At 33.8% G+C, this 11,980-nt stretch overlaps 1 protein-coding gene across 1 annotated transcript in view; it reads right to left on the bottom strand.

The window, feature by feature from the left end:
- Positions 1–11,980, bottom strand: part of LOC115281646 — a 138,891-nt gene that overhangs the window by 16,997 nt on the left and 109,914 nt on the right. Inside the window, exons 45-49 of the mRNA XM_029927064.1 lie at positions 10,828–10,932; positions 10,129–10,182; positions 9,654–9,758; positions 4,230–4,283; positions 3,419–3,523 (exon numbers count right to left, since the gene is read on the bottom strand). Of these exons, the coding sequence (XP_029782924.1) occupies positions 3,419–3,523; positions 4,230–4,283; positions 9,654–9,758; positions 10,129–10,182; positions 10,828–10,932 (423 nt within the window). The remainder of the gene's footprint in view (positions 1–3,418; positions 3,524–4,229; positions 4,284–9,653; positions 9,759–10,128; positions 10,183–10,827; positions 10,933–11,980) is intronic.

Below are 11,980 nucleotides of genomic sequence, written 5' to 3'. Positions count from 1 at the left end.
GAATGGCATCATGAGAGCCCAGATGTAAATTTTCACATCATAGAAAGAGATACAAGATAATGCATTTCCTGATGTGATGCAATAGGAAGCACATCATACTAGGTGTAAATATTCTTGATGAGGGGAAAAAGCAAACCTGAAACCTAATCAAGTGTTTAGGTCTGCCTAGTGCACAGAATGTGTAGAGGAACATTTAATGAACATCCTGGTGGGGCACCTGGGTGACTCAGTTGGTTGAACGTCCAACTTCAGTTCAGGTCATGATCTCACAGCTCATGGGTTCCAGCCCTACGTCGGGCTCTGTGCTGACAGCTCAGAGCCTGGAGCCTTCTTCGGATTCTGTGTCTCCTTCTCTCTCTGCCCCTCCTCTGCTCACACTGTCTCTCAAAAGTAAATAAATGTTAAAAAAATAAAATAAAATAATAAATAAAGAACACCCTGGAAGGGAGTCTGGGTGGCTCAGTTGGTTGATGGTCTGACTTTGGCTCAGTTCATAATCTCACAGTTCGTGGGTTCGAGCATTGCATCAGGCTCTGTGCTGACAACTGAGAGCCTGGACCCTGCTTCAGATTCTGTGTCTCCCTCTCTTTCTGCCCTACTTGTGCTCTCTCTCTCAAAAACAAATAAAACATTAAAAAAAAATTTAAGGAACACCCTGAGATGTAATCAACCAAATCTAGAATGTAAGAAATATTAGAAGACAGGTGACCCAGTTTCTTTAATAAATAAGTGGCAAGAAAAAAAAGGAGTAGGAACTGCTAAAGATTAAATAAAACATATTAATAAAAAAGAAAACCCTAAAGACTTCACCAAAAGCTACTAGAACTGATAAATGAATTTTGTAAACTCACAGGATACAAAATCAACATGCAAAAATTATTGCATTTCTATACACTAATAATGAATTAGTAAAAAGAGAAATTAAGAAAACAATCCCATTTATAATTGGACCAAATATAATAAAATATCAAGGAATAAACCTAACCATAGAGGTGAAAGACCTGTACTCTGAAAACTGTAAAACACTGGTGAAAGAAATTGAAAAAAAAAACACGAATGAAAAGACATTCCATGCTTATGGATTTACAGAACAAATATTAAAATGTTTATACTACTCAAAGCAACCTGTATATTACTGTAATCCTTATCAAAGTATCAGTATCATTTTTTAACTAGAAAAAAATTTTAGAAGCACCTGGGTGACTCAATTGATTGGGTGTCCGACTTCAGCTCAGATCATGATCTCATTACTTGTGAGTTCGAGTTCCATGTCAGGCTCTGTGCTAACAGCTCAGAGCCTGGAGCCTCCTTCAATTCTGTGCCTCCCTCTGTCTTTGCCCCTCTTCCACTCATCCTCTGTCTCTTTCTCTCAAAAATAAATAAGTATTAAAAAATTTTTAAAAATAAGTTAAAAGAAAAGAAAATCCTAAAATTTATATGGAACCACAGAAGACCCCAAATAGCCAAAGCAATTTTTGAAAAAGAATAGCAAAGCTGAAGTAATCACAATTCCAGATTTCAAGTTATATTACAAAGCAGTAGTCATCAAAATAGTATGGTACTTGCACAAAAAGACACATAGATCAATGGAACAGAATAGAAAACCCAGAAATACAGTCACAATTATATGGTCAATTAATCTTTGTCAAAGAAGACAAGAATATCCAGTGGGAAAAAGATAGTCTTTTCAATAAATGGTTCTGGGAAAACTAGACAACCACATGCAAAAGAATGAAACTGGACCAATTTCTTACACCATACTAAAAATAAATTCAAAACGGATTAAAGACCTAAATGTGAGACCTGAAACCATAAAAATCCTTTGAGAGCACAGCAGTAATTTCTCTGATATAAGCCATAGCAACATTTTTCTAGATATGTCAACAGAGGCAAAGGAAACAGAAGTAAAAAGAAACTATTGGAACTTCATCAAAATATAAAGCTTCTACACAGCGAAGGAAAACAATCAACAAAACTAAACGCAATCTACTAAATGGGAGAAGATATTTGCAAATAACATATCCGATAAAGGGTTAGTGAAAAAATATAAAGAACTGATACAACTCAACACTCAAAAACCAAGTAATCCAATTTAAAAATGGGCAGAAGACATGAACAGACATTTCTCTAAAGAAGACATACAGATGACCAACAAACACATGAAAAGATATGTTCAACGTTACTCATCATCAGGGACATGCAAATCAAAACTACAATGTGCTATTATCTCACACCTGTCAGAATGGGCTAAAATAAAAAACACAAGAAACAAGTTTTAGTGAGGATGTGGAGAAAAAGGGACTCTCTTGCACTGTTGGTGGGAATGCAAACTGGCACAGCCAATGTGGAAAAACAGTATGAAGGTTCCTCAAAAAAGCTAAAAACAGAACTACCCTTTGAATTGCATTACTGGGTATTTACCCCCCAAAACACAAAAATACTAACTCAAAGGGATACATGCACCCCTATGTTTATAGAAGCATTATTTACAATAGCCAAATTATGGAAGCAGCCCAAGGGTCCAGAGATAGATGAATGGATAAAGAAGAAGTACACACACACACACACACACACACACACACACACACACCGGAATACTATTCAGCCAAAAAAAGAACAAAACTTTGCCATTTGCAATGACATGGATAGAGCCAGAGAGTATATAATGCTAAGTGAAATAAGTTAGTCAGAGAAAGACAAATACCATATGATTTCACTCATGTGGGGAATTTAAGAATCAAAACAAACAAGCAAAGGAGAGAGAGAGAGAGAGAGAGAGAGAGAGAGAGAGAGAAACCAAGAAACAGGCTCCTAACTATAGAGAACAAACTGATGGCTACCAGGGAAAAGCGGAGTGGTGTGATGGGTGAACCAGGTGATGGGTGTTAAGGAGTACACTTGTGATGTGCACTGAGCGACGTATGGAATTGATGAATGACTACATTGCACACCTAAAACTAATGCATCACTGTATATTAACTACACTGGAATTAAAATAAAAATTTAATTAAAAAATTGAGTTTAACAGAGGGAAGAGTTTTCAGGGTTCAGTTCTTAGAGGGATAGGACTAGGAAAAGGGAATCCCCATGGGCAATGTAAGGAACAGTGAGTCTGGGAGAGAAGAGGAATTATGAGGACTTTTGCAGTGTTTGCTGAGAAAGACGAGATGTAAATCCCTCTGTTCTCTCCCTTCCAAAATCATCAGTAACATCCTTTTTCAACACTGATTTTGTGGAAAAGGATTCTTTTGATAGTTGAACTCTGTACTTGAACTGGCATAGAGTAATAGACTATTCATGTGGAAGCAAGAGATGGAGGATGTGTGCAGGTAACAAACACCTGAACATGTGTCACTTCGAAATAAATATAAGTAGAACCATTAAACTGAACTCTCTGTAGGTCACCGATGCAGCTCACCGTCAGCAGGTAGTAATTTTTGTAGTTCCAGACATTCCTTATCACTGACTTCTATCCCCTTGTCTCCAAGAATGTTTTTCAGATCTCTGGCATCAATCTTTTCTCCTTTGAAAATACAGAGTGTTTATAGTGAAAATTATAGAAATTAATAACTCAATTATATGAAAGTTCAAGAGGTTCATAAGAACATGTTATTGACTTATATGATATATATTTTTAAATACACTTAAAATAGCTTATATGGCATCATTCCCAATTGGGAATTAAAGAGTAAAGGTAAAATAGGATATGGAAATACAGTATGTCATTAGAAGTCAAAGCAAACTTGTTCCTAAATTATTGACTAATAAAGACTTTCTTACTTTTCAGGATAATGTACAGAATAAAGTCTAGTTACTAAATCGGATAATGAATTGCCAAAAGAAATCATTATGGCAGGATTTTATACTGACTTAATACTCATACTGTAATTGGTTGTTGACAAAATCCACATTATCTTGAGCTTTCCAAAACTTTACCATATTTATTCATGTGCTTACCTAAAATTTAGCTATTTACATGTATGTGAGGACATATATACATATATGAGAAAAAATCTTTATAGTATATAGGGATGTTATCAAAAGCAAGTCTTATAGTTTATTTTTAAAACAGATAACCCGAGATCAAATGGATTTTATTAGGCAGAAATATTTTATATTTTATAACTGAGTAAAATGGCAAAAATTAATACGAATAGACTGCTGAGAATATAAAATTTAAAATATAATTTATTATAAAACATTATGGTTTCAGTGTTATAGTTACTCACCTGTGAAGTCTTTCATTTTCATTGTCACATCTTTCAGATAAACCTTCCCATCACCTTTAAGACAAAAAGCAATCACAGACCAACACTGAGACTGTTCCTTCTGCTTTCTCTACCTATGACACCTGTCCCCCAACTAGAATGTTGATATCATCTTGAATTTTAGTTCTATACTATTATGTTATGTTTTAACCATATTTACTTAGATAAAAGAATAAGTTTTTATTTTATTTTATTTTTTTGATTTTTTTTATTTGAATATAACACAATTTATTTTTTTAACATATGCAATTATTTTCCAACATTTACAATACAGTGGTTACAATGACACTCCAAACAGAAAAGCAAAGTAAAAAATCAAAACACCAACTTCTGTTTCATGTAATTAGACTTATACAGAAATTAGAAGGTTAAGTAACAACTAGTTAATCACCTAATTTCACAGCTATCTGAAGTGGCGATCGTAATATAGCAGCTTATCTATGATACATTCAAGATACATGATACAATTTATTACTTGCCCATAAGCTAAAACACAGCCTGCTTAATACCCTTCCTTAAATTCCACCTCTATACTACAATATACTTGAGGTCCATGCAAAAAAAGTAGCTACCTTTTATATAGGAAATGGATGATTAAGTCTTTGGTGTTGTAAAAGCAACTTCATTTAAACATAACCACCCCCACCACCACAAAAAGAAGAGTAAAAAAAAAAAAAGTAAAGAAAATAATAAGGGAAAAGCCCAAGACACACTTCCTATGGGGGAAAAAAAAACCAGCATGTAATTTCTGTCCTTGACGGAATGTATTAAATAAGCAAAACATTTGTAGGAAAGTGGATGGACCTTGAGGGTGTCATGCTAAGCAAAATAAGTCAGGCAGAGAAGGACAGTACCGTATGTTTGCACTCATAGGTCTAACAGGAAATTTTCAGAATGATCTAGCTTCAAGAAAAGCAAGCAGTTAGTAGTGCTTAAGAAAAATTGATTCCGTATCTAATGGATAGTTGATACCTGTCACAACACAGCATTTTATATACTGTTAAGTGAAACTGCAATACAATCTAAGTTTATTAAAAGAATAAGTTTTTAAAAGTTCTTTCCTCCATTTCGTTTTATGCATCCCAGTATTTTCTCCTGTTTTCAGATTATTTTATTTTGTTTATAGTCTTTTTTTTCTCCTGTTAACTATTTATAAATTTCTCTTGGTTCCTGATGTTATAAAATTTTACATGACAGGTATAGGTTGAAAATTTAAAAAAATAAAAAAAATTTTTAAATGTTTTATTTATTTTTGAGACAGAGAGAGACAGAGCATGAGAGGGGGAGGGACCGAGAAACACAGAATCCAAAGCCGGCTCCAGGCTTTGAACTGTCAGCACAGCTGATGAGCACAGAGCCTTGATGTGGGGCTCCAACCCACAAACATGAGATCATGACCTGACTGAAGTCGGAGGCTCAGCCGACTGAGCCACCCAGGCACCCCATTAAAATTTTTTTTAAAGCTTATTTTGAGAGAGAGTGTGCATGCACATGAGGGGGGATGGGCAGAGAGATAGGGGGGAGAGAGAGAATCCCAAGCAGGCTCCACGATGGCAGTACAGAGCCTGACACAGACCTCGATCTCACAAACCCTAAGATTATGACTTGAGCTGAGATGAAGAGTCAGACACTCAATCAATTGAGGCACCCAGGTACCCCCCACTAAAAAATATTTTTTTTATCTGACTTAGTTCTCAGTGTTCCCTTTCAATAAAGAACTACAGGGAAAGATAAGAAGAAATGAAATGATAATATATAAGTAATTTTAGGAACACATTGTATAAAACAAAAACAGTGTCATCTTGAATGAGGATAAAAGTCCAGCATAAAATTAGATTATGATAAATTAAACATGCATGTTGTAATTTCTATAATAACCTTTAAGACTTCCAGATCAATAAGAAAAACAAAAAATAATTAGTCCATAATGAAGGCAAGAATGGAGGAAGGAAACAGAATGTTGAACATGTGGTACAAAAATAGGAATTCAGTAAAAGTGGATTTAAACACAAATATGTCAGTAATTTCATAATTACTACTAATATTACAAAAATGGAAATGATTTTCAGATTGCTAATTTTTTAGGATTTTTCATGCTAACTGGTAAGGATTTTTGCATTGTTTATACAGAGATTAGCCTGCAATCTTCCTTTTTTGTGCTGTCTTCATCAAGTTTTGGTATCAAGATTATGATAGTTCCATAAACCAAACAGGAAAGTGTTTGTTTTTATGTGTTTTGAAGAGCTGAGTAACATGGACTTTATTTCTTTCTTATATGCTAGGTAAAATCCATCAAGGAAGTGATCTAAGCCTCTAAAATTTAAGAATTTAAAATATCTGAAATCCAAGGATTCAGAGGGGTCAAGAGTAAAAGGATAAGTATAGACCATACAAACACTAAACAAAGGTAGTGTAGGAATATTAACGTCAAACGAAACAGGCTTTAAAAAAAGCATTTCTAGTAATAACAAAAAGAAGTTTAATTCGCCACAAAGATGTCGTAATTCTAAACTTGTATGCTCCTGTTAACATGGCCTCAAAATACATAATGAAAATTATGAAATTACAGTGAGAAATAGAAAAATCCAAAATTATATGGGAGATATTTTTTTAAAGTTCATTTATTGATTTTGAGATAGAGAGTATGTGAGTAGGGGTCAGGGGCAGAGAGAGGGAGAGAGAATCTTAAGCAGGCTCCACACTGTCTTCATAGAGCCAGATTTGGGGCTCAAAGTCACAAACTGTGAGTCATGACCTGATTTGAAATCAAGAGTCAGATGCTTAACTGACTGAGCCACCTGGGCACCCCAGGGGGAGATTTGATACATCTTTGTCAGTAGTTAATAGAATAAGCAGATTTTAAGATAGTAAATTATTAAGACTTTAGGATATTTGAACAAGAAATTTAAAAAACTTGACTTAATGGAGATAAAGGCAATCCCATATCCAATAATTTCAGAATGCATATTTTTTCACATAGGGAATATTTAGAAAAAATGACTATGTATTGGATTATAAAGCCAAATCTCAACAAACTTAAAAGTAATGGCAATAAACAATAAAAAAATTATAAGAAAAGTTTCACTTAGAACAGCAACAAATAGAATAAATCATCTAGTAATAAATTTAACAAAAGAAGTACAAAGCTCACACTTGAAACATTACAAAACACTGTTGAAAGAAATAAGACAAAACTCTTAGCAAAATAAGAATAGTTTCAATAAAGCAATAACTTAATAACTCACAAACTGTGAGATCATGACCTGAGCCAAAGTCAGACGCTTAACCAACTGAGCCACCCAGGTGCCCCTGTCTCTCTCTTTTAATACTACCATGTTATGTTACCTTCTCATTTTGAGATCTAGCTTTATTGAATCCATTAAAGTTGCTCAGTAATATGAATTAATTGTCAAGTACTTCTTTTTGGTTGTTCCTTAGGTTACACTGACTATACTAATACAAGATGGGGTTGTTTTTTGCATGCTATCTTCCTTCCATTCCAACTTCTTTCCTTCTTATGTTTCTTTGACTATTTTTCTCTGCTGTGCTAATGCTAAAATTGTTGCCACATCCTTTCTTTTCATTTTGCATATGCTTCAGCAGTCGTGTTCAGGTTTTCATTTTATTCTCAGGATTTAATGTAACAATGTTTAGTTTTTCTTTTGAAAGCATCTCAGACCAGTTAGCTTTCTTCAGCGAGATGCATTTGAAGAAAACTGTTCTACTCACTTCTATTGAAACTGAGGGTGTGGTGAGATGTTACACAGTCTTTGTTATCTGGGAGCCCTGCTCCCATATCTGAGGTGTGGATGAACTTCCCAACGGGGGGTCATTGCTCTAGTAAGGTAGAATGAACTCAGTAAAGACATTTGCAAACCACAGATCTGTGCAAGGGATGGTTTTCCTGGGCATCCCATCAGACCTTCAATTCTGCCTACAGCTAGCTCTGAGGCTTTTTAAATTTTATTAATGAGTGATTTCTATTGTTCATTTCTCTTGTTTTATCAGATTTCTCTCCAGCAGTTGTTTCTACATCTTCCTAGTGCATGGGAAGAGAGAGAGAGAGAAATTATCTATTCAATTTGCCTCACTCCAGATCTGGACATTTTACCAGTTTAGTTTCTGAGGGAGGAGAAAGGCCAAGAGGAGCATAGCTCTTCTGTACTAGTTTCTACTCTAAAATCTCTGATTTCCTTGGTTGTCACCTTTAAACATTTCTGGCACTAGGTTGGCCTCCTTTTACTATTTGATTGATGCTCAATTTCCTTTGCTGATTTTTTTTTTACTTTTTTGTTCTTGTTCACTTTGTTAGGAATTGGAGAAAAGAAAAACTAGACAGATTTTGGTTTCTTCATCATCTCAAACCGGAATCCTCTGGACTGGTTTAGATAGTATTAAAATAAATTGAAGATTTGAAAGAACTTATCCTTAAAACTTTGTGCCTGTCATCTTTTGTTAGAGTGATAGGTAGTGGTGGATAGTTGATGTATGCAATTATTTGATAGGTTTTTTTCAACTGTTATTATTACTGGTCTTTTGATTTTTTTCACTTCTTCTTTGCTCAACATAGGTAATTTATTTCTTTTACCCTGGAAAAATGTTCATTTTATTAATATATTTAACATCTTAATCTCATGTTTTATATAATGTCTTATTGTAATAGTATTATTATGCTTGATATCTACAGTTATATCTCTTTTAAAAATTTTAGTGTGTTTCTCTCTATCCCTTTTTAGTTTTTATCAGACTTTATCAGAATAGCTGAGGCATATCTACTGGAAATAATCATCAATCTTTTAAATTTTTTTATTTTTTAATTTATTTTTCTTAAATTTTTTTTGAATGTTTTTCTTTATTTTTGGAGAGAGAGAGGGAGAGAGGGAGAGCGAGCAAGTGCGCTAACAGGGAGGGCCAGAGAGAGCAGGAGAGAGAATATTCCAAACAGGTTTCACACTGTCAGTGCAGATCCCAATGTGGGGCTTGAACCCATGAACTGTGAGTTCCTGACCTGAGCTGAAATCATGTCGGACCCTCAACCGCTAAGTCACCCTGGCGCCCCAACCATTAGTCAATTTTAATCATTCCTCGTCAGAGGCTGTCCTCTTATCGTTTAATGTTTCTTTTGAATGTTTTTCATTCTATTTTCCTTTTCTTCTTCATTCTTTGACCTGAGGATGGTCTGTCAGTACTCTCACCAATTTTCATTATTCATAGTAGAATACTCTCTTAAAGAAGAGACAGGATGTGCTTTCATTTAAAACCTGAATTCAGCTACATGTTTTTTAAAATGCCCTGTTATTACTAAATAAACATTATCAGTGGTCTATGGATAGTCTCAAACCCAAGCTGTCCTAAAGGGAATACATTTTTGTGAACAATGCTCACCATCAACTGGCAGGTTTTGTGAAAAATCTTCAAGTTCTTCATGTGATAGCTTAATCCCCATATATCCCAGAAATGGGACGAGGTTATTCATAGCCACCTTTCCTCCTTAAAAGAGACAGATCATAAAAACAACCAAGATGTAGAAAAACTCCTTACTAATACATGTAAATTATGGTTATCACTTTACTTATGAAGACTTTAAGTCCGGTAAGAGTTAGTCAATGGTACAAGGAGGGCCAACATTAAAACTAGATGGAGAGTCTCATCCTCTGACTATACCTTTTGTTCATATCAACATAGTACAAGTTCTAAAAGGGCTGGATTATTTCCCAGGGATTCATGGCATATATCACATATCCATTAAATATAGGGAAATACTTATGTGAAAACTTTAATGTAATAAAAATAAACTAGTGGATAAAAAATAAGAGAATATCTTAGATTTATCTGCTTTCTCCTGATATTTCTCACTCACTTTTAAGAGCCTTCACACCTTCCAGCAACCTTTTTTGATACACCTTTCCCTCAGCTGTAAGAATAGACATGATTCACAGTCAGAGAAAAATAATGAGAGATTCACCCAAACAATAAGTGTTCTATGATCTTCCCTTATTTCCACAATTTCAAAAAAAGTCACCTTTTTAATGATTTTTCTGAAATGTACCTAATTTTCTCTCAAATAGTAACAAAGTTTGTTTGAAGAAAGATTTTTAATGAGGCAAATTTGTTCATTTTTCCATAAAAGGCAAGGATTATTAGCTTAAAACTTATAACACATATATCTCATTTGAATTATTTTTATCTGTGATTTCTTTCTTACATTCTTTATTCTTCCATCTTTACATCTTTCCACTTACTTTCAGGAATATTAATGGAACCCAGGACAATAATACATATATCTTATTGGCAAGATTAAGTGAAATAGCTGTTGATTATCATAATAAAAATGAAATGACCCTGATTTTCTGGGTCATTTAGTTTTTATTCTAAACACTAAAATTTTAGTTTTGTTCTAAAATAGTTATTTAACAATTTTTCTAAATAATTCCAAAAGTTAAAAAAAATGATTAAACAAAACAACCTGGTAACAATCTGATAGCATTTTAGAAAAAAAATCTTACAGTCAAGTAGTCTAAAGCCCTTTGAAGTATACATACATATTTTAAATCCTTACCATCAACTGGTAGATTTTTTACTAAATTAAAGCATTCCTTATCTGTGACCTCAACGTTCATTTCTTTCAGAGCACTGTCCATGTCACTGATATCAACTTGCTTTCCTAGAAAAGACAGAAATGGTGACAAAAAAGAATTTGAGAAGAACACAAAATTAGTGAGTTATTACAATCAAATGCTGTTAACTAGCAATATTTTCACCTGTGTGCTATTAAGATAATTTCATGGGTATTAAAAATCAGGTATTCTACAATAAAATTTAAAATTTATTATTATCTTGACTGGCTTATAAAATAAAGCAAACAATAATTTGGGTCTTTTCTTCACAAAATAGAAATTGTAAGTAGTTCTTCTGATAGTTTGAAATTATAATTATGTTAGAGCAGTATAATGTTAGGCATATAAATCAAGAAAGGTACAAAGATTATATGCCTTATATGAATTAATAATTAATACTATATAAAAATACACAAAGTGATGCTTGTTAGGAAGTATGTTTCAAAAACAGGGCCTCAAGCTTCCACAGTAATTTTTGTTTTGCACTATTTTTATGGTAAATAATCTTTTGATTATTATACTTTTGTAACTTTAGAAAGAAAAACAGTTTTGGCTTAATTAAGTCTTTTGGTTTAAATCAGTGGAAAGGGAATCACTGAAAGTTTACTGCCTAGAATCCTAAACTTTTAGTTCATAAATTAGATATGTTGCATATTTAAATGCATATGTCTAGTATGGATATTTTTTATTTATTCTGCTTAGGAGTCACTTGGCTTTTTTATTTCTTTTTCTATTTTTTAATTAATTTTTTATTAATAGTTTATTACCAAGCTGGTTTCTATATAACACCCAGTGCTCTTCCCCACAAGTGCCCCTCACCATGACCATTACTCCCCTTTTCTCCCTCTCTCTTCAGCCCTCAGTTTGTTTTCAGCATTCAAAAGTCTCTCATGATTCACCTCTCTCTCTCTCCCCAACTCTTTTCCCCTCCTTTCCCATTCCCTTGGTCTCCTATTAGGTTTCTTCTGTTAGACCTATGAGTGACAACATATGGTATCTGTCCTTCTCTGCCTGACTTATTTCGCTTAGCATGACACCTTCTAGGTCCATCCATTTTGCTACAAATGGCCAGATTTCATTCTTTCTCATTGCCAT

This window comes from Suricata suricatta, chromosome 17 (genome assembly GCF_006229205.1).
Source record: "Suricata suricatta isolate VVHF042 chromosome 17, meerkat_22Aug2017_6uvM2_HiC, whole genome shotgun sequence".
Classification (NCBI taxonomy): domain Eukaryota; kingdom Metazoa; phylum Chordata; class Mammalia; order Carnivora; family Herpestidae; genus Suricata; species Suricata suricatta.
Note: the sequence above shows the minus strand (reverse complement) of the source record. Positions and strands in the feature narration are given on the sequence as shown.